The following is a 22,693-nucleotide window of genomic DNA, read 5'->3' on the forward strand; positions in this document are numbered from 1 at the left end:
TCAAAAATGAAAATTGATTTCTGACACCTGAAAGGCAGTATTTTTAAAAATATTTTATTTATTTATTTTTAGAGAGAGGGGAAGGGGAGAAGAAAGAGTGGGAGAGAAACATCAACGTGTGGTTGCCTCTCATGTGTCCCCTACTGGGGACCTGGCCTGTAACCCAGGCATGTGCCCTGACTGGGAATTGAACCTGCAACCCTTTGCTTCACAGGCCCATGCTAAATCCGCTGAGCTACAACAGCCAGGGCTAGTATTTAAAGTTTTAAAAGTTGAAGACTGGGAGGAAGACTGTGGTTCAGGAAGAATATATTAGTGATTCTCACAAACCATCACAATAGTATTTTTCTTATTATTACTTTACCAATTTCAATACTTTACCAACACGATTTTAGTCTCTGGGAACACACACTCTGCGTTTTCCTACTTTATCATACTTCATAATTTACCCTCAACCAAGGAATTAATCCAGAAAACTGACACAGGGACTGTTTTCAGAGTCCCTTGTTTTCTACAGGCATTTTGTAACTGCCCTTCACTTTCTGCCACAGAGAAAAAGAAGATAAATTTATTATACATATCCGAGACAGAAAAACAATTGGGCTAATTGGAAATGCATTCCAAATTGCAAGGCACCTATAATAAATCATCGAGTAACAGACACAAGAATGCAGGTTGTTTCTGTTCTCAGGTGTAACAGATTACGACATTGCTTTATTTTAACGTGTCCAGTGCCTGCAATTGCTTTTCCTGAAGAGCACATTTTTCCGGAGGTGGCACCCCATGTTTAGTGTGCAGTCATTTGATGACTCACAGTCTTGGTGTACGCTGTATTTTGTCATCAGTAAATGAGATATGCTGCACAGTGCGTGTTTGTTTATTTCTCAAGATAGAAAAGATTCGAACCTTTGCTTGAGAAATAAATGAACACACACCCTTCTGCCCTGCATGTCTCTGAGATGATTCTGTGTGATTTCTTTCCTCACTTAAAGACACTAAATCTCTAGCCCATTAACCTTACCGATCTTTTGCAGATCCCGATTTCTGCACTTGTCTCCTTTGTGGAGGCCCTAGAAGTGGGGTACAGCAAACATAAAAATCCGTACCACAATTTAATGCATGCTGCCGATGTCACCCAGACTGTGCACTACCTACTCTACAAGACAGGTGTCGTGGTGAGTACAGAGGGGAACTCTAGGATTACACAAACAGCTAGGTCTCTATGGTCAGTCTCTATGACCTTTACTATAAAATCTTCTTCAAATTGGCATCCAGATAGATATTCTTTGGGTATGGTTATTCATTAGCGCATAAACTCAGTACACATTTGTTATCTTCTCAGTGAGAACGTGTTGAATGACTTGGTCTAATGTTTCACTGAATTAAAAATGGAATACAGGGGGAGGAGTGTGGGCTTTGCAGCTCAGTATAGTTGGATAGAAATCCTTGTTTAATGACTTACTAGATCCTGTGACCTGTGATAAATTGCTTGAATCTCTGAGTCAGGATTTCCTCATTTTCTAAAATGGTGAAAGTTGGTCTGTCTTGTAGAAGGACCATGGCAGTCAGGAGTGATGTGTTGACAATAGAAAGTACTCTGTCTGCCCCCGAAGGAGACTCGACAGTTAGGGATTTTTGCCCTTAGAACTTTGCAAGATTTCCCCCAAACCTCCCACCAGTTTTCAGTCCCTCCTTACTACAAAGCTGATTTCTTAAAGTGCTATTTAAAAAGCTGTTGTTTTAATTACAGAAATAGCACAAAGGGAACCTGTTTGATGTGATAAAGGATTTCTGCCAGAAACTTAGAGCAAGTGTCGTAGTTAAGGGTGGTTCAATGAAACCCGGGAGCCAAGCAGGGCTGCCCACATTGACATTGCTGTTGAGTATCTTTCTGGGGGTCTCATCCAGTGCAGTCTGGCATCTCAAAAGGTTAAAGAAGCATCCTGTGCAAATAATTTGATTATCTCTTTTTCAAAATCAAGAAATCCAACTACAAATGATTAGACCAAATAAAATAGCTGTCCTGTACACTGGAAATTTACATGTGTAATAGAAAAACATCCATTCTCAACAGTTTTTAAAAATCTATAAATTACCTGTGAAGAACTTCAAAACTGCTAAAAAGGAAACTAAAACCAAAAGGCTCAAAATAATATTTAACTGAGTAGAGAAATACACCATGTTTTTAATGCCTCGTATTATATAGATATCAGTTTTCCTCAAACTAATCTTAAATTCAAGGCAATATCAAAAAAATTCCAATGAGATTTAAAAGGAAACATGGTAAACAGAGTCTGAAATTGATGTAAAGTAGATGTTTTGCAACAGCTTTGAAAAAGACAATGTGTGTGGTGGGGTAGTTATTACTCTACTAGATATTGAATTAACTCCTGAAGCTATAGCCATAAAAAGAGTGTGGCATTTGTGCCAAACTAGACAAATATAACAATGGAATTGATTAGAGTTTTAAAAATGAAGCCCAGATATTTATTGAGCATTTATTATGTGCCAGTTTCTTTTTCTAGGGTGAAGGTACAGAATTTGCATTGTAGTGGGAGGTTACAGACAGAAGACCAGTAAAAAAAATAAATAAATAAAATACCACTAGCGTTCTGTGGAAAATTGAAATAGAGTGCCCATGTAGGGAAAACTGGGAGTTTTATTAAATAGTCAGGAAAAGCCCCTCTCCAGAGGTAATTTTTCATCTAAGACAACTGTGATTGTAGTTGGGCTATGTGAAGATCCTGAGAAGGGTATGCCAGCAGAGTCAGCACTGCAGGATTAGTATAAATATAAGTGTCATTAGTTCCCTCATAAGAGAGCAGCTTTGTTGAATTCAGGGAACAGAGAAATCAGGCAGGTGCTGTGGGCACAGTATGCAGTGGGGACAGAGGTACAAGATAAGGCTGGAGAACAAAGCAGGAGCCAGGCCAGATCTGGCCTTGTGGCCCCGGGGAATGAGTTCCAACTTTATTCTAAGTGCAGTGAGAGGCCACTTAAGGGGGTTAGACAGAGCAGTCATGGGACCTGGCAAACATTAGGAAAGTGTTACCGTGGAGAATGGAACTGAGACTGCATTTTTGAGGAGGACTGTGGGTGTTCACTGGGGAGATAATAGTAGTGTGGACTAAAGAAGAACGTTGCTAGGATATGGGGACAAAGATGCTGTTTCTGAGGTAGAGTTAATAGAATTGGGTGGTGAATAGGATTTGGAGAATTCAAGAGAGGAATCAAGAGGACATCTCAGATTTTTGGTCTGATAAACAGGGTGGATGAGAGAGCCTGGTGGCAAAGCCGTCTTTGGGGGAAGGGGCCTCGGGAGCTTCATTTTAGACACGTTGAGTTTGAGGTCCCTCCTAGACATCCATGTGGGGATGTCAAGCAGGAAGAAAACCAGGAGAGTCTAGAGTTCTGGAAAGAGATCAGGAATAGGCATGTAGACTAGACAACAGACATGTCAGTGTTACGTGGAGGCAAAGAACCAGATGAGTTTATCGAAAGAAGGCATGCGACTAGAGGAGAGGGAGTCTTAGAGCAGTCCATACTCTAAACGGAAGGGAAAGAATTGGAGCCAACGACGGAAACTAAAAAGGACTGGCCAGGGGCATTGGGACAAATACCAAGAGAGTGTGGCTTCACCGGAACCAAGGAAAGAAAGTGCCTCCAAAGAAGATGGTGAGTGATGCAGGGCCTGACAGAAATTCAAGTAGGATGAGGACAGGGAAGCGGTCACTGCCTTTGCCAGCAAGGAAGCCATTGGCACCCTTGACGTGGGCGGTCTCATGGTTTGGTAGGGACGGAACACTGAGAAGAGTATAACAAAGGGAAAACTGCGGGGCAGACGAGGAGGTCACTCTAGAGTCTGTGTTCTAGGGAGAACTGCTCAGTTCAGGCAGTGTCTTGGGGACAGTTGTTCGTTTGGAATGCACAGGTTATTTTTGTCCTGCTTCCCATCATTCATCAAATATCAGAGAAGAGAATGAAAGGTGTGAGTACAAAGATAAGGATTTGCTGATATTAGGAGAAAATACGAGAATATGTTTATACCCTTGAAAAAGGAAATTTTAAGTAAGCCTTAGCACACAGTAGTTATCTACCAAAATATTGATTAATTTGAATGTATTAAAACCTTCTGTAGGTACAGGGCATCATCATGATGAAGTAGTTCTTGAGGAAGATATAGAGAGAACAAGGATTAAGACCCAGATTGTGTAAATAAATCGACCCATGAGAAAATGGCACAAATTCAGTAGAAAAATAGGAAATTCATTCAGGGTTAATATTGCCCTGTCATAAAGTGTCTCTCACGTGCAGAGTTTTTCCCCTCTTAAATCCATGTGTTGAAGTCCTAACCTAACCCCTGAGTGCCTCAGAATGTGACAGAGTTTGGAGAAAGGGCCTTTAAAGAGGAAATTAAGGTAAATTGAAGTCAGAGTAAATTAGGGTGGGTAAATTAGGTAAATTAGGGTGGGCCCTAATCCAGTATGACCAATGTCCTTATAAAAAGAGGAGATTGAGACATACATACACAAGCACAGTAAGTACCATCTCAGGAAGACCATGTGAGAACAGTGAGAAGCTGCAAGCTGGGAGCACCTTGATCTTGCCCTTCCAGCCTCCAGCACTGTGAGAGAATACATTTCTGTTATGTAAGCTGTCCCTTCTGCAACGTTTGTTACGGCAGCCCCGGGACACTAATACAGCAGCGGAACCAGGATTTGGTCCCAGGTCTGACTTCTGAGGCCGTGCATTTAAATATTTAAGCCATGCTTCTCCAGTGCCTGTGGCAATAAAAAGAAAAGAAAAGAAACAAGAAAAAAATTGGTATTCTTAAACTTCAGTAACTGCATGTGATACTTGAAAGTGTTGTAGTGAGAATCAAAGTAAATGTGAAAACGTTTAGTACTTCAGACTCATCTATTCAACATATATTTAGTTAGTGCCTACTGTGTAGTATACTGTGGAGATATGAAGGTGAATTGCACACTGCTTTTTTTAGCCTTCAAGAAAAACTGCCAAGCATTTATGCTAATGCAAGTTGTCATTAACATAAATGTTATAGCATAGCAGTCAATGATAGTGATGTACTGCATAATGTTCTTGAGTGAGCTTATCTGCCATTGAATTTTCATGATCAATTCAGGCCTCATTCAGAATAATTCTTAAATATAGAAACTACTTCCCACCCACTCTCTCGGAAATGCAGCTCAAAACAAACTTCTTTCACTGCAAGCTTACAGAAGCTGTGGGAGCAATCTGATGAATGGAGAACGTGCCATGACTCTAACCTTTCATTACAACCAAGAGGGGAGAAATGCTTTAAATCACTTCAGTTCTATAGACTGCAAGACACCTAGGGAGTCAAAACACCCCATTGATAAACTGATGCCCAGTCCTCCGCATCAACTCATTGCCATCTGTGTGTGTGACTCATTACTGCTTAACTCAGGTGCCTAGAAGATGCGTGAATACAGACTTCTCATGCTCACTTCTAGGAGACAGTCTGTGAACAGGATTAGGCTGAAGTGTTGTTGATTGCATGCATAAGGAATCAGGCTCCAAGCTGCAGTCTGCGTTTGATTTAGCTCAGAAGATTCCAAACTCCAAAGCTGTCCCTTGGGCTCTTTCATTGCTTTTTTGGCCAAGAAGCCATTAATTTTCTTTTGCTTGTATTTTTAGAGGAGAGAAGCTGTGTATCTTGTTCTTTTGAGCATAGATGTCATCAGTGTATTTGTAAGGGAAACGTCAAGGACATCCATCTAAGTGGCAACTGTGGTTCAAAAGTGCTGCACACTTTTGTGAGGGCAGTGGAATTTTGGCCCCTGAGACCTTTGACCTCTTATGAGTCCTCACACTTGTTAATGTTACACTAGCTGTCCAAAGGGACTTGGAAGCTCCCATGAAGCTTACTAATCAGAGGACCTTAAAGTAGGGAGCGTATCCTGGATTCTCTGGGTGGGCCCAGTGTAATCACGTGAGTCCTTAAAAGACAGCGGGTTTGGCGGAAGTGTGCTAGCCTGAAGAGGGACCGAGCCGAGTGGAAAGCACGAGAAGGAAGTGAGGTTTGCCACTGCCTTGAGTGCCCCTGGGAGCAGACTTCCCACAGAGCTTCAGAGAGCAACGCAGGCTTGCCCACACCTTGAGTTCGGCCTCGGGAGACCCTGACCAGAACACCCAGCTGGCAGCACTGGGCCAACTTCTCACCCACAGACCGGTATGCCAGCACATGGGAGGTGTTCTCTAAGCCTTGTGTTTATGGTGATTTAAGGTAGCAATGGAAAGCCGATATGGGGTGGAAACAGGTCACTAAAGAACCTGTCCTTCACCTATCCAAGTCACAGTGTGTTAATCATGTTTCCACTAGCAATGGGAACTTGCCACGTCCTTTCCCTGCAGGTTTCTACAGCCCCCACCCTCATCTGCCCTGCAGACGTACACATGTGGCTTTGCTCTCCTGTGTCATACACAGCAAACTTCCAAGGCCACCATTACAACAGTTGTCAAGGCGTTGCTGCCATTGCATTAGTTATGACACTCGTGTTTTGTAGATAGTAAAATATTGGTAGAACCTGTGGCTTGTACCTCATCACAGCTTGATGAATGTGGAATAATATTCATGGGGGACTTAAACCTATGACTCCTGATGGGTTGTCATAAAATCTTCTGGGTTCACAATAATTAACTTGGAAAAGGCAAGGGAATCTGAGCTTCATTAAAACATGAAGCCCAATTACCCCCAAACTAGCTTCTCCCACCTTCTCTATTTCTATTAAAAATGCCATCTAATATCACCCACCATTGTTTTTGCCACCCTAGCTAGGAATGTCGGGGGCATCTGTAATTCATTTTTCTCCTCCACTGAAGCCTCTGCCTGCCCCCTCATTCCATTAATTGCTATACCACGCAGATTCTGCTTCATACATCCTACATTTTGCCTGTACATCCTACAAGGGCTTTCCCGTCCCAAAGCTCTGCTCTTACTTCTCTCTCGGTGGCTGGCTGAGTTTACCAGTCTCTTGCAAGTCAACTTCATTGCCTGTTGAATCTGCTTTATGTTCCTCATGCTGCCTTTTAATGCCTGGTGTCTCAGGGGCCTAATCAGCCCCAATTCCCACTCCACAATGGGAATCTTATCCTTACTGGTGATGAATCAGCTTTTGCCACCGGACCTGCTCATTTGTTCGTTGTTCTGAAAATTTGCACTTCCGTTTCTTAACCATCTTAAATTCCCCTTGTTTGTGAAGCTGTTTCCCTCCTTCCTTCCTTTCTTCCATCCTTCCTCTCCCCCTCCTCCTCTTTTTCTTCTTCTTCCAGATATCATCTCTCTTTTCTCTTATCCCCAAACAGCAAAAGCTGATTTTAAGCATCCACAAGGTTTGTTGAAAAGCCAGGGTATTTAAATGAAATTTAAAGACCATGGTTTCATTTTTCTGTTGTATGCTCGTTTTTACTCATTTCCCCTATGGTAGGATCTTGTTACTGTCTTTGGGTAAGGGGGGAATTCATACCTATATTTGTAATGTGAGGACTGTAATTATGTAGTTACTTAGACACCTGCTGGTAGGGCTAATGCCCTGGGGTTCAGATTTGTTTAGATGGGACACTGTCTTCCACTCATAATCTTATTTTAAAAAGTTAAATTAGCTTCACATGATCTTGGAGAAACAGATATATGCAAAGGAGTGGGTAGTGGAGTCAGAACAGGTCGGTGGGGACAGGGTGTCGGGAAAGAAAAGCGTTGCCAAAATGAATATATGTGTGTGTGCATATGTATAAATATATATTTTTTTTCACAGCAGTTTTTAGTGACTTTGTAGCACTGAACTTAAGGTCTATGGACATAACTCCCATTTTTGTGTTCATTTTTTATTGGCTTGATTATATATATATGTACGTATATATATAATCAAGATTTTTATATATATTATCAAGATTATACATATATATGTCAAATCAAGAAAATGTGTCCTATAAAATTAAACTTGTAGTTTTGTGCAAAATTGAGTGAACACATGAACCCAAAGGAAAGATGAGGTAGAGATTAGGAGCAGAAGCTCTGAAGTGACATTGTGTGGCTTGTGAAAGCACGAGTTGTGGGCCCTCAGGTCAGCTCCTGAGTCTCTCCAGCCTCAGTTTCCTCACCTGTGAAAAGGGGGTAACAGTACCTACCTCCGTGGCACTGTGTGCATTACCTGAGTTTGGGGTCAACAGGCCAAACACAGAGAGAGCGCCCTCTAGTGAGGAGGCTGGGGGTGGGGGGCCCTGGCTGCCTTCAGGGTAGGAGTCACAGCTTCTATTTTCTTTCAGTTTTTACTTATTTTATCCATTTCTTTTTCACTGAGTGTTGTTGACTTTTCATCGTAGTCTGTTTGCTCTTTATGTCTTTCTGTTCCTAGTACATCAGTTTATATTTTTGAGGTGTGCTGTTGAGGATGTTAAAAACTTTCCAGACATTCCCTGCTGGATTCGGCTAGAAATCATTTCTCAAAAGTACAGTTTATTTTTCCCCCTGAGTTATGACTATGCTCATTCTTTCCCTAACTATGAAGTCTTTTTTTGCAGAGGTTGTAGGTAGTTTGTTTATTTATTTTTCCCTTAGTTGTCCTCAAAAAGGGTAATAGTTCTCAGAAAGTTACTTAAACACCAACATTAGTAGTTAATTGAAAACAAAACCAGATAAAGTTATGAGAATTATGAGAAATTGATCTGTTTATTTTTAAAATCATTTTGCATTAACATACATTAAATGAGTATTTAATTTACTAATCTTCAATTCAGACTCCAGGCTGTTTTCTGAATTCTGCCAATTTTGATACTCAGGTTTGTCTTTCATTAAACCTGCCCCTAAGATTTCTACTTTGATTACATCAAAGTAAAATGGAACTTAAAGGTCATGAAACAAACTGAGCGCTCTCTCTAAATTTTTACAATTGTTCTCTACGCTTTCAAAGTTGTTGTACCTTTTTTCATGGCAGTTTTCTAGTGACTGTCTATAGCACTGAACTTAGGTTCCATGGACATAACAGCTCCAATTTTGTATTCATTTATATTGGCTTATGTCATACCTAATGACATAATTATGGTAACAGTGCATTTGTTCCAAACAGGGATTGGAATAAATCACACTGAAACTTGTAAGCATCAATTTAATAGTAACAAAAGTAGGTAGAGGGCACCAAACGCCCTGAGCTATCATAATGAGGGATGTTCTGTCATGTGGGCACTGGGCAGCATGGTTTATGAGGGGTCGAGGAAGCATCAGTGATCCCACGGAGTCTCTGAGATGGAAGTCATCAAGGGAGCTTCAAATACAGTGGTGCTCTCGAACTCTGCCATGCATCAGAATCATTGGGATGCCTTGTAAAGCACAGTGATGCGAGCTCTGCTGGCTGGGGAACACACTTTGAGGACCACCGAGCTACAGCCAGTGTTGGTGTGTGGACGGGGACCAGTCCACTTTCGCACATGTAATGCGGAAGGCAAGCTGTTACCTTACATCTCTCTCTCCACCCATCCATCTTCTAACAAGGGGTGTCAAACGCGTTTTCACCGGGGGCCACATCAGCCTTGCAGTTGCCTTCAAAGGGCCGAATGTAGAGCTCCTTGCCCCTGGTGAAGGAGTAGTTGCATTCACACAGTCTCAAAATTACATTCGGCCCTTTGAAGGCAACTATGAGGCTGATGTGGCCCCCAATGAAAATGAGTTTGATTTCCCTGTTCTAGTGGGTAGACATTAGGTTTTCTAGTACACTTAGCTTTTGGTATTATGGTGAACATTTTAATTTTTTTTCTGTGTCTACCTAGGAACTTTATTTGGAATTTGAGAAAGGATACAATAAAGAACTTTTAATGTGTGCATGTTCATTGTGTTTTGTTTTCTTGAAAAAGATAAAACCACTATTTGGCTTTTTCAACTCTCCTGGGCATGCTGTTTCAAATCACACGTCCCCTAGTCTCCTTACTGAAGAAAAAATTCATTTCTTCCTGTTTGAAACATGTGTCTGGCGATAGCTCGCCAGCTGCGGGGCAGGAAGGCAGGAATGCGGGCATGTTGTCAGCAAGCTGAGGACAAGAGACAGATGATCTGATTGCCCTGTGATGTCCCTTTCAGAACTGGCTGACGGAGCTGGAGATTTTCGCTATAATCTTCTCAGCTGCCATCCATGACTACGAGCACACGGGAACCACCAACAACTTCCACATCCAGACCCGGTGAGGACCTTGAAATGTTTGGGGAAGAGGCCAGAGGGGCCTGAGAGAGAGTTTTATACGCCAGACAGGGGTAGTCACCTTTCTTTTGCATGGTTGCTCTATTTTGACTTTCTTAAAAAATGAATTTTTGAACGAGATCAGCCTGGTCAACTTCGATCAATACAGAATATAAGATGCCATCTGCTCCTAATTCTCATATTTTATTCACATCTAATGTGAATCTCTTTTTCCTCTCTATTGTGATGCTAACTCTTTGTTATTTATGGATGCACTCTGCATGCTCTACCTGTTTTTAATAGGAGATAGAACAATTTACAAAAGGCACGGGTACTGTGGAGACTAACTCAGTGGGGACAGGAGAGGACTGGAGTGTTTTTGTTGACACTCCCCCGTCTCCCTGATTTCATCTCTGCTCTGTGTGGTGGCACAGGGCTTGGGGAGCTAGGTTGTTTCATGCAGTAGGTCATACACCATGGGCAACCTTTGCACCCTTCCTCACAGACAGCCCAGGTAGATGCAAACCGCTTTGGGGGCCCCTGAATCCCAGTCCAAGGCCCCGCTCTGAACCTCTTCACTGTCATAGACATCACTAGTCATTTGGGGGTTTTGTTTCTTACTAGCTGAAAGTTTATCCTTAGTGTTCTCCTCAGCACAGAGTTCCAGGCAAGCCGTACCGGTCTGTTGTCGTTTGTATTTAGCACGAAACCTTATCTGCCTTCTCCTGGACTCAGACCTACCTTTTCTTAAGACGGGGATGTGGAACCAGACAGAATCCGATAGTCGGGCTCACTGGGTCTTGACAAAGAAATAAAAGGAAGCTAGAATTTGGGGAGAGGTGACGAGTCAATGAGAAAGAACAGCAGGGAGGCGTGAGCTGGACCCTAAATAAGTACTTGCTGATCTCACTGAAACGAGCAGGTGTACAGCTCTGATAGCTTTGTGTTCACAAATCAATCCATATGAATTTAACGAACCCAGCACTTAATTTGTGGTGCACAAACAGCATCCTCTGACCTGTGTTCAGAAGGGGAATTTCAATGGAATGGAACTAGAGAAGAGGGCTTGGGCTGTTCATATCCTGCCTTCCTCCTTCCTCCTCACATTGCATAGTCTTGGCTGCTTCAAAACAACCTTTCATGGCTCTGCTGCAAGGCCTTTAAACACAGGGAATTCCACTGGGTGGCTCTGTTTAATGGGACTTTGCTCGGAGGACAGAGCATAGCACTTGCTGAAGGATGAGGGGTGGGTAGGAGAACTGTTCCTGGGTCTTGGCTGGAGATCATTGTCAAGAGCAGTCACAGCATGGAGGAAAATGAAACACAGGAGTTGGAAACTAGCTTCATGTCAAAAAAACACATATCAGTTGGTGCTTTACTTACTTAACAGATCGAAAATCAGATTGTTCCCCTCAGGATTTGCATGTTTGGTGCCATCTCTTCATAGGAGTGGGAAAATTCCGGTGGGTTCAGTTAAGCTTAGTTTAGAATGAAATTTGGAATTGCCTTCCCCAGCATCTAACACGTCTCAGCCTGTGTGCTTCCCATGCAGAACAGCAAGTCTGTGCCCAGGTTCTGTGTCCTTTGATGGAATGTCAATTCTGACACTTCAAAGGTGTGCTAGTTATACTTCAAAGTTTGTCCAGTGACAGGTGGCCATTATCTTGGGGGCACAATGGCCCAGTTATTAGAGATCTTGCCTTCCTCTCAACCCTGACACTTAGCCCCTGGGGACTCTGTGGAGTCACTTCCCATCTCTGGGACTCAGCGCCCTTGATGAGAAACAAACAAGCTGTAGTAATCTAGGACTGCATTGAACTGAGGACATTGAAGTAGTACACAGCTCTGTGTTTGTTGTCACTCAGCTGTTGTGGGACGGTCTTTGAGAGGGTGACTGACGAGTGTCCTACAACCCTTTCTTCTATTTTTCACTCTCGATTTCCCGTGTGTGGCTTCTGCTTGCTGAAATTTTAAGGTCAAACTACTACCAGAAGAACTTGCAAAGCATACCTGGCAAGGTGGTATATGTTCAGAGAATTTAAGTAAAATCAGTTCTTTTATTTAATAAAAACATTAAAATTGTTCTAGAAAATATAAAGAAGTTTGACTCGACCTACATTTTTTTTAAAATCGCCTTTGCTGCTACTAGCCAAGATAATTGAAGTCTGGTTACGAACGGGTTTCCAGAGAGTTCTCAGACTGGATATGCATATTTCACAGCCACATACTGATATTAAAATACCCTATGTACACTGATTGATAATCTATAGTGTTCATTTTAGCTTTTTTGTTCATATATATATATGAACAAAAATGTATATATATATATAGGGACTTCCACCAAGATGGAGGCATAGGTGGAAATACTGTGCCTTCTCCCACAACCAAGTTTGACTACAACAAAAGTTTTGGAGAACTAGGACACACCCAAAGACCAGAAAACAGAATTATACGGAAGTCCGACAGCTACGAACGGTTCAACGGGGACGGCACGAACAGCCCAAAAGATGGCGCAAGAGGAACTCAAAGTCCCAGAGCCAATAACTCTAAGTGACCAACAGATTGCCAGCCTCTCAGAAGCCCAATTTAAGACACTATTTATCAGGACGCTCACAGAATTGGTAGATTACAGCCACAAATTAGAGGAACATATGAAGGCTAAACTAATTGAAATGAAGGGAGATGTCCAGGAAACCAATAGCGATGGAAAGGAAACTGGGACACAAATCAATGGAATGGACCAGAAGGAAGAACAAAACATCCCACCAGAAAGGAATGAAGAAATGAGAATTCAAAAAAATGAGGAGAGGCTTAGGAACCTCCAGGACATCTTTAAACGTTCCAACATCCAGATTATAGGGGTACCAGAAGGGGAAAGAAACAGCCATGAGTGGAACACTTATTTGAACAAATAATAAGGGAGAACTTCCCCAGTCTGGCAAAGGAAATAGACTTCCAGGAAATCCACGAAGCTCAGAGAGTCCCAAAGAAGTTGGACCCAAGAAGGAACACACCAAGGCACATCATAATTACATTAGCCAAGACCAAAATGAAGGAGAGAATCCTAGAAGCATCAAGGGATAAGGGGACAGTCACCTACAAAGGAGTACCCATCAGACTGTCAGCGGATTTCTCAAAAGAGACCTTACAGGGAAGAAGGGGCTGGAAAGAAGTATTCCAAGTCATGAAATCCAAAGACCTACAGCCAAGATTGCTTTATCCAGCAAAACAAGAAAGATATGATGAAAAATATTAACAGTGAAAGGACAGCAAACACACAGTTATTAACAACCACACCTAAAACAAAAGCAAACCAAGAGGACAGCTAGATCAGGAGTGGAACCATAGAAATGAAGAACACATGGAGGGTTAGAAACGGGGGTGGGAGGAGGAGAAGGGGGGAGAAGGCACAGAAAATAGCATAGATGGTAGGTAGAGAATAGATAGGGGGGAGGGCAAGAATAGTGGGGGAAATATAGAGTCTAAAGAAATTGAGACATGTGGTTATAAACTAAGGGGGGAGAATGGTGGGGGAGAGAGGGTGCGGGTGGAGGGAATTGAAGGGGGGAATAGAACAACTCTAATGGTATAATCAAGAAAATATATTAAACAAAAACAAAAATGTATATGTATATATGTGTACACATATATGTACACACATATGTACATATATATGTACATACACACATATATGTATGTATGTATGTATAGCATGAGGGCAAAGGTAATTGCTAGACATGGGAAAAAAAGATGGTGTGTTTGAGCTTAAGAGAGTTGCCTGAAACATCTATTCAACATCCTAAATTATTTTCCTGGCTTTCTGTTCAGGTCTGACCCAGCTATTCTCTACAACGACCGGTCTGTGTTGGAAAATCACCACTTGAGCGCAGCTTATCGTCTTCTGCAGGAAGACGAGGAGATGAATATCTTGGTCAACCTCTCCAAGGATGACTGGAGGTGGGGATGAGACACGGGAGAGATCGGGGGCCAGGAAAGGGACTGTGGGGAGAGATGACGTGTGCCGCTTTGTAGAAATCACTTAACCGAGAACTCACATCTGTTTAGTCTCCTGTCTTGGGAGAAAAGCAATTTTAATATCTGATATAATTGTTTGGATACATACGTGCATTCAGCTTTTTAGGACCTTTGCAAATGAACACGTTACCAGGTATCTACCACATTTCCAAGTAGAATAACAGAATTCCACTTCCAGCAGGCCAGATTAGCTGCTAATAGACCAATTCTCCTGCAAATAACAGCGATGAACTATGGACAGCTACAAACAAACCAGTAAGCACAGTCCCACTGACTTGAGGACTCTAGGGAGTGAATGAAATCAGGCAATTTTTGAAGGGGTGCCAATATTTGGAGACTATGTCGGGGGAAGTGAGTGTGATGTTTTGGTGACTTTACCCCGAAGGCAGTCTCAGTCAAGGCGACAACAGTCATTGGCTAATCCTGTATTTATAAAAAAACATCTTCACTATTTTTCTGACTTGAGAGATCAAGGTAGGAACAACCGGAGCTGCTGGTGAGTGCATTAGAACCCCAAAGAGAGAGCCAGGTGAGGGGCAACTCAAATTCTGTGGCACTCTAAACAGTATCCAAGTGGCAGGAAACTGACTTATTTGCAGGGAAAAAGGCAACCAATAGATTCAGCCTCCAAGGTGAGCTACTGTTGGAATTAGCAGACAAGGGCTTTTAAAGTAGTTATTGTATTTATGGTCAGTGAGGTCGAGGACAATATGCTTGTATGAAATGCAGCAAAATTTAACCAGAGAGGAGAGGGGAGAGAATCATAGGAGAAAAGGGGATGGACTCACATGAACAAGTATAAAGGACACATGGACAATAATTAAGGTTGGGGGTGGAAATAGGAGGGAGGTGGGGAGCACTGGGAGGGGCAGGGCTGGGAATATAAGAAAACTGTACTTGAACAAGAACTAAATAAAAATTAAAATTAAAAAAATTTAACCAGTGGGATAAAAATATAAACAAGAACAAACAGAAATTTTAGAACTGAAAAACTCAGTACTTACTTTTAAAAAAATTTATTATACTGGCTTAGTAGCAAGTTAAGAGAAGACAGAGGAAAGAATCAGTGAACTTGAAAAGATCGATCAATATTATCCAATTTGAAGAAATAGGAGAAAAAAAGATTTTAAAAGGTGAGCAATTTAGGGACCCGTGAGACAGCTTCAGGCTCAAGTTAGACTAGAAAGGTCACAACTAATCAACCATTTTGATTAGAAGTGGCAAAAAAATAAACTAATTTTTACTTTCTGTTTTTTACTTTCATTCCTTTTTCTCCATGGGGTGTCCCCGGAAGGGAATTTCGGACCTTGGTCATTGAGATGGTGATGGCCACAGACATGTCCTGTCATTTCCAGCAAATCAAAGCCATGAAGACGGCGCTGCAGCAGCCGGAAGCGTGAGTGGGCGTGTGACGATGTGTTTTTGTAGGTGTTTGCGTTGGAACTTGTCCATGTCCTGGGACCTTTAAGGCGCACCTCCTTCGGACAGCTTTGTTGAATGGCCTCATAGGGTGGGGATGTTTGGAGGGGAGGGCATGAGAATTGTATGTATCCCAGATTCTCATCAGGGTTGAAATGAATAAGAGGGCTGGTGATAATTTGCCCCAATTAGAATTGAAAATATTTATCTGCAGGAAAGTAAATGATCAAAGATCTACTCAATGCAGAGGCAACACAGAGAAGTCAGTGACCTGGGATTTCCATTTGTTTGAATGATACAGTTATTCCAGAAATAGTTTTGAGTCAGATTTTGAAGTGTCTGGCTCTGTAAACCTGGAGACCTAGCTGTGGCCAATCCACATGTAGGACCACGTGACACCCTTTCCCCAGTTCAGCTGACAGTGGAGTTGAGACAGGAGAATGGAAGGAATTAAAACATTAATGCTTTTTAGGAACAAAGCAGACAGGGGGATGTTAAGAATAGTACGGAAAGGGAAAAGCTAAAGAACTTACATGTATATAACCCATGGACATAAACTAGGGGGACTGCTAGAGGGGAGGGGGTACTGGGTGGAGGAGGGGAAGGGGAAAAACTGGGACAACTATAATAGCATAATCAGTAAAAGATACTTTAAAAATTAGTGCCTTTCAAAAGAAACCATTACTGAGATTCCGAGAGTGTGCTCACTGTGTGTTTGGTTCCTCGGGGTCCACAGGATTGAAAAGCCGAAAGCCCTGTCCCTGATGCTGCACACGGCAGACATCAGCCACCCAGCGAAGGCGTGGGAGCTCCACCACCGCTGGACCATGTTGCTCCTGGAGGAGTTCTTCAGACAGGTACCTCCTCGCGTTGCGCTGCTGTCCCCCAAGGCTGCCGTCACTGGATGCTGTCTGAATTCTGTATGTCAGCAATGCTATGATAAGGACTACTGAGATTACAGTAATTTTCTTTGGGGAGAAAGGGCGTGCAGATTTGTGTGTATTCGGATCTTACTTAAATTCTGACTCTCAGAACGTTATGGTATTTCTATCCTATGCTTTCTGTTGGGGAAAAAAAATACCATTTCCCCTGGGGCAGTCTTTTGTTAAAATGTCATCTGAGGAGCCCTTTTATTTCCTTATTTTTTTAATGGGTTGACCAAATGATGACCAGTTTGGCATTACCCTGTGGGATTAAGATGTTAATCTTTTGACTCTTCAAATTGGAGTGTTTCTTTCTTTTGAGCTGGCGAGCCATGTTGCTGAATTCCAAAGCCAGGTGTGGCAGTTTGGGGTCAGGAAATCAACAAAAGCCACTGTTCCATTATATTTAAGTTTATTACACCCTAAGACACAGGGCTGTGCTTTCAGCGAGGACAGCCAGAGTCTTTTATGGGTACACATGGTTTTAAAACATTCTTTTAAAGGCACAAGTAGAGAAATAGAAAGTAGAGTAAGTATGTAGCCCTAAGACGGATATCTTCTTGAGAGTAGTGGCCATTCAAACCTCTGCTTTGAGATGTGAGGTCCTGAGGTTAAAGGTGTCATGCAAGAAACATCCAAACCTGTAGAGAATTTTTATAAGAGTTTCGTTGAGCCAAACTGATAGCAGTTGCCAGGGGGAAGATCTGAAAGGCTCTGGAGAATGACAGTTTTACAGTTTCTTTTGTACATTCGGGATTAAGGAACAGGTAAAGAAGATTACATGAAGGTGGGAGGAAGGAGGGAATCAGGTCACAGTCTAGTTTGTAAGATAATGTGCTCCCTTGAGGATGGTTATGCTTCTGAGGGTCCTGAAAAAGAGGCGTTTCAAAGATGTGTTAACCTAGATACACAGGAACAGTGGACAGGGCTTGCTGAAGGCAAAGATAAACCTTTTACTAGGGAAGGTATAGGCCTGGGGTGTGACTGCCACCAAGACCTACCCGGTGAGGAGTTTATGATCTGATCACCCTGTTAGGTCACTTTCAGATTTATTATAGTGCCCTTTTTTTCGGTCCACAAAGGCAATATATCATGTAGATTGTGGACCTAAATTATAGTTACTTTAAGTTAATACTGTTAATTTGGTTAGTTCTTATTGATTTCAGAAGGGGGCCTCACATCAGGAATTCAGAGACCTCTGAGACTCCATAGAACACCACTGACTAACATTGGTCTCAACTTTGTCTCTGAAACTAACAAGAGATATGCTGGTTCACAGGCTGCTCAGAATTTCAAAGGGAATTACTCTTATTCTAAAGACTGATTTGATGGAGAAACTGTAGAAGGCATCTGTGTGTTTTTCTTCTGAGGTTGTGCATGCAATCTGGTGATGAGGCGGGACTAGAGATAACACCATGTTCAAGTCCAGAAGGCCTTTTATTGGAGTTTTTATTTCAGTGGGTTTGTGGCCTGAGACTAACCAATTCATTCCTCTAGTTCCCAAATGTCTTATTTGTAATTTGTGTATGTGTGTGTGTGTTGGGGTGGGGGGGTTGAATGGTTTTGGTGTAACTTAAAGGGAGGTTGGATTAGATGCTTTCTTCAGGTCATTGCAGTACTAAATGTTCTACATTGTCTTCATTTTCTCTGTGGTGCATGTGAACACACACACACACGCACCGCTACAGTGTTACACAAATATAGCAGCAGGCACCCTGTTCGGTGTGCGGCCGTTTCCCCTTGCCCAGTCAGTGCTAGGCCTCACAGAGTGGTCCTCGGGGGGAGCCCGGTGGTGCAGAAGGCACTACAAAAGTGCAGGTGTAGTTCTGTCGTAGACACAGGAATGACTCTGCAAATTCGTCCTTAATCAAGAGCCTCCTCTTGAGCCATTTTTCCAGAAGGTTTTTTCCTGGTATTACTGAGCACATTTTTTCCAAACATTCGGTCCCCTGGTCACGTGCTTTCTTTGGCACTGCTTTTGCGATGGCTGCCCTGTAGCTAAGAGAAGTTCATCTGCAGTCAAGTCAGATCACAGCTCACTCACGTAAGTTCAAGGTATTGAAGCAATTTCTTTTTTTAGTTGTGAGAGGGTGAATATGAGAAATCTCTTTAATACGTGAACATTTTTTTCCCATAGAGGAAACTTTGTTTGCACTCACAGATGCTTGAATTGAGTGAAAATGTGCTAGAGGCAATGTGCAAAGAACTGTGTTGAGTTTCTTGCCTGTTGGGAATGGAATGTTAGCTCACTGGACTGGAACTATTTTTGAGTAATTATGAGTCCGTAAATTATTTATATTGCTTACTATTTGAACCCAGATGTCAGACACCATTGTAAGTAACCCATGTAGGAGAAATGTTGCCTCACTCTTAACAATAGATTTTAAATCAGACAGTCCAAATGGGAAATCTCAATGGGACCTTAGAATCTTTGAAAAAATTACATTTGGAAGTTGGCTTATATTTCAAAATAAGGGCATAGCCTCAGTGCTAATACCAGACCTTCCAGGCTTTACTAAAAAAGTAAGTTACATCTTTAATTTTATAACCATATTTTACAAAATCTAAGCCACTGCCTCAGGGTGCTTTTCAATTACTTTGAAGATGAGTAAGTTTGCCTTTTTGGTAAACACATGTTATAAAAGTCTTGAGGTTCATTTCCACTGTATTGCTGGATGTTTTTATGTTCTATAAACATCTCCTATAATTCTTTGAATTTCCTTTTTCTCTGTGGTTATTTTCCCATTCTTATGTTACATTTTGTATATTAGTATTTTTTCCTTTCTTCTCTGTGAAGTTAGCTAATTATTTTATCATTTTTAAATTTTATAATGCCTTAAATCATATTTTCATTTGTATTAATTCATTTCTTCTGCTTAAATTTATTTTGTTCTTTTGCCAAGTCCTAGATGCTCAATTCATTTATCTGTATTATACCTGTTTAATATTAGAAAATATAAGACTAAGAGTTTGTCTCTTTCTTGTCATGAATCTCAGAGATTTTGATATGCAGAGTGTTCCCAATTATTCTTTTGTAAATATTCTGTCATTTTGGCTTAGATTCTTTTAACCCAAGAGTTGCATCTGATAGAGGTGTTTGATTATATAATTTTCTGGTGGTAGGTTCTTTTGTTTCCTACTTCTATTGTTACTTTATGGCTTATTGAAATTTGATTATAGCATTTGTCAGTGTTTGGATTTTACCATGAGATTGGTTTGTCACTGACTGTGCAATCAATTTTGTGAATGCTTGCAGCTCTTGAGAAGTAGGTTTATTTCATATTTGTGGAGTAGAGAATTCAAAGAACACCAGGAGCACTGACCTAATTAATCATGTCGTTTAGATATTTCATATATCAGTTAAAAGTTGATCATGGGTTGAAAATATTTACCTCTCTAGTAAAGAGGGAAGTGAATGAGTAATTGCGCAGGGCTAGGAGTTTATAGGGTCATAAAGTATTGTATCAATCAAGTTGGATTTACCCGTAGAAATACATTTTTCATATTATTTTCCATATTTCCCCCAATTTATAAATATATATGTCCTCCAAAGGGAATCCAATAACTACTACTTTAAAATAGGCTTTTAATAGTCAAATGTACTCAGCTTAATGAAATCCCCAGATGTGTGTGTTAGGTAGATGTGGGTGTGGGCAAGTTTGTGGGATAAGCTATTTAACATGCAGTCTTTCAGTAATAAAATCCAAATGAATGCTAGAAGGAAAGGGGGGTGAAGGGAAAGTAGAAGAGAGTAAAGAGGGGGATAAATAGTGATAGAAGGAGACTTGACTTGGGGTGGTGAACACACAACCAATCTACAAATGATGTGCCATAGAATTGTTTACTTGAAACCTATATAATTTTATTAACCAGTGTCACCCTGATAAGTCCAATACATTTTTCTAAAAAATGAACACAGCTTTTCACACTAAAAAAAATGCTTATATCTTAATAGCCAAGTGGCTAGTGTTCACCACCCCTTCTTCTAAACCCATGAAAATGCACCCAGGAAACAGCTTGCACCCCTGCTCTGTGGGGAGCAAGCGTGGGCTGACCCATGCCACTGCACAAGCACAGTGTACGTTATAAATATTCTTCTTTCTGTGCATACTGCTGCAGCAGAAATAGCTCAAAAGTAAACAATTTTTATCACGTCCCTGGAGAGAGAACAGCTTTCTGCAAGGCATGCTGGGAAATGGAGGAGCCGCTGTGTCCCGTGGGTGTGTATAGAGCAGGGTGCAGAAGGACCCCCCCGAGCCCCTTCAGGGCCGGTGCTGAGACCCTGGCTGTCTCCAGCACCCGCTGTGACCCCACTGTGCAGCTGCCTCAGGCACCCATTTCTTTTTCTTCCTCTCAATAGATGTGTGTGTAAACTAGCATTCTTTCTCTTTGGTAACCTGCCTGAGGAGGAAGACGCATTGTTTTTGAATTAGGCCTGGTTTTTGAGCCAATTGTAAATAAATATACTCTTTATTTACTATTAATTTATTGGTGATATTTGCTATAATCAGAGTGTCTTTGACATGACAAATTCACTCAATGCTTCTCTTGACTTACACATTAGACATACTCATTGGGAGATGACAATAGTTCTTTTTGTTTATTTGCATACATTTTCTCATTTAATCCTTGTTGTAACACGATGAGGTGGGGATTATTCTCCCACATTTTATAGATCATAAAACAGAAATGTAGAGAGAGAAAGGCAACTTCCTTTGACCACACAGCTAGTGGGGGGAGGGCCAGATTCCAGCCCAACTTAGTACCCATTAATCTAAGCAGATTCTCCCATAATAAAATGAATCAACACAATGCCACTGCTTTTAGAGGGTGACATAGGTGCTTTTTCCTCAGTGTGGGACCAAAATGTTGAGCTTCCAGTTAAGATTTTGAAAAACCATCTCCGTCATTATGTAGACTTTCCATAGCCCTTGCTTATTACAGCGATGCTTTCTGGTGAGATCATGAATGACATTTTATTGTTGTCTAACGGGATAAACACAGGCAATTATTCACCACTGTGCTTTTTTGATGCATGTTTCACTGTGGTCAGACAGCCCTGTGGGTAAGAGCCCAGGGGCACCTACCCTGCTCTGTCTGGTTTTAGGAAACACTCGGAGGAGAAATTCAACCAGGCCATTTGAATCTGTGTCTTGAACGCTGCCTGCAGCTGAGAGGGAGTCACTGGCTCCAGAAAGGCCGTGGGTGTCAGCATAAGACAACTGGGAAACACCCCGCGATTCTGACTGCCTGGTGGCTCTGACCACAGAACGCGTTGCTTTTGTTCCCTTCCTTGGGGGACCTGTCACTGCCTGGTGAGGCTTTCTGCACCTCAGCATGTGCCTCTGCAGTGGGATGGAGTGACCACTCCCTGGAGGGCCTCAGCCTCTTGGTGTCTTTTGTGCAGAGAAGCTGGCCCCATAAGGACTTACTACAGAGTGTAATTGTGCTAATTAAAGTAAAGGTCACTGGCCTTCGTGGCTCAGCCTACTGTTCTTACTTGACTGTGGTCCCCTGTTTTTCTAGGGTGACAGAGAAGCAGAGTTGGGGCTGCCTTTTTCTCCTCTGTGTGACCGAAAGTCCACCATGGTTGCTCAATCGCAAGTAGGTACGTGTTTGCCCGGCTTTGGAAAGAAGGAGAAAGCAGAGAGGGCATCCAGGCACAAGGCCAGAGGCTCCCGGGGATCCTCTGGCTGGGGACCCAGCTCCGTTCTGCTGTGCCGAGCTCCTGGTTTGGCTTGGCGGGGTTGGGGGTTGCTGGAGCTGCTCTCCCCATCCTTCCCCCTGGAATGCGGCTGGTTCTTGGAAGACTAGACGGGGGCATGGCTATCTCCATCATTTTCTGCCAATATTGAAAGAGGCCTCAACTTGCCTAGGCAATGGCAAGAATAAGAGGCAGGAAGCCCATTTTCCATGCAATGTTGGAAGTCTCCATGTACTTCTCAGGGATGCTGCCCCCTGCTGTTCCCAGGGCAACCCCATTTCCTGTAGGACCCTACTTCCAGGAGTAGCTCTTTTTCAATGTCTCCTCCTTCCTTCCCTTCCTTCCTCCTTCCTTTCCTGCCTTCCTTGATTCCTAAAAACTTTTCAGCACCCCCTTTTTTTGGT

The 22,693-nt window shown here is 42.1% G+C and overlaps 1 protein-coding gene across 10 annotated transcripts in view; it reads left to right on the forward strand.

Moving 5' to 3' along the window:
* Window positions 1–22,693, forward strand: part of PDE1C (phosphodiesterase 1C) — a 424,272-nt gene that overhangs the window by 345,818 nt on the left and 55,761 nt on the right. For all 10 annotated transcript variants that reach the window (XM_037041188.1, XM_037041178.1, XM_037041181.1 and 7 more), the window contains 6 exons: window positions 1,035–1,175; window positions 10,112–10,212; window positions 14,037–14,165; window positions 15,538–15,639; window positions 16,399–16,519; window positions 22,112–22,193. In XM_037041188.1, the coding sequence (XP_036897083.1) occupies window positions 1,035–1,175; window positions 10,112–10,212; window positions 14,037–14,165; window positions 15,538–15,639; window positions 16,399–16,519; window positions 22,112–22,193 (676 nt within the window). The remainder of the gene's footprint in view (window positions 1–1,034; window positions 1,176–10,111; window positions 10,213–14,036; window positions 14,166–15,537; window positions 15,640–16,398; window positions 16,520–22,111; window positions 22,194–22,693) is intronic.

This window comes from Sturnira hondurensis, unplaced genomic scaffold (genome assembly GCF_014824575.4).
Source record: "Sturnira hondurensis isolate 20B ecotype Veracruz unplaced genomic scaffold, ASM1482457v3 Scaffold0002840, whole genome shotgun sequence".
Taxonomy (NCBI): Eukaryota; Metazoa; Chordata; class Mammalia; order Chiroptera; family Phyllostomidae; genus Sturnira; species Sturnira hondurensis.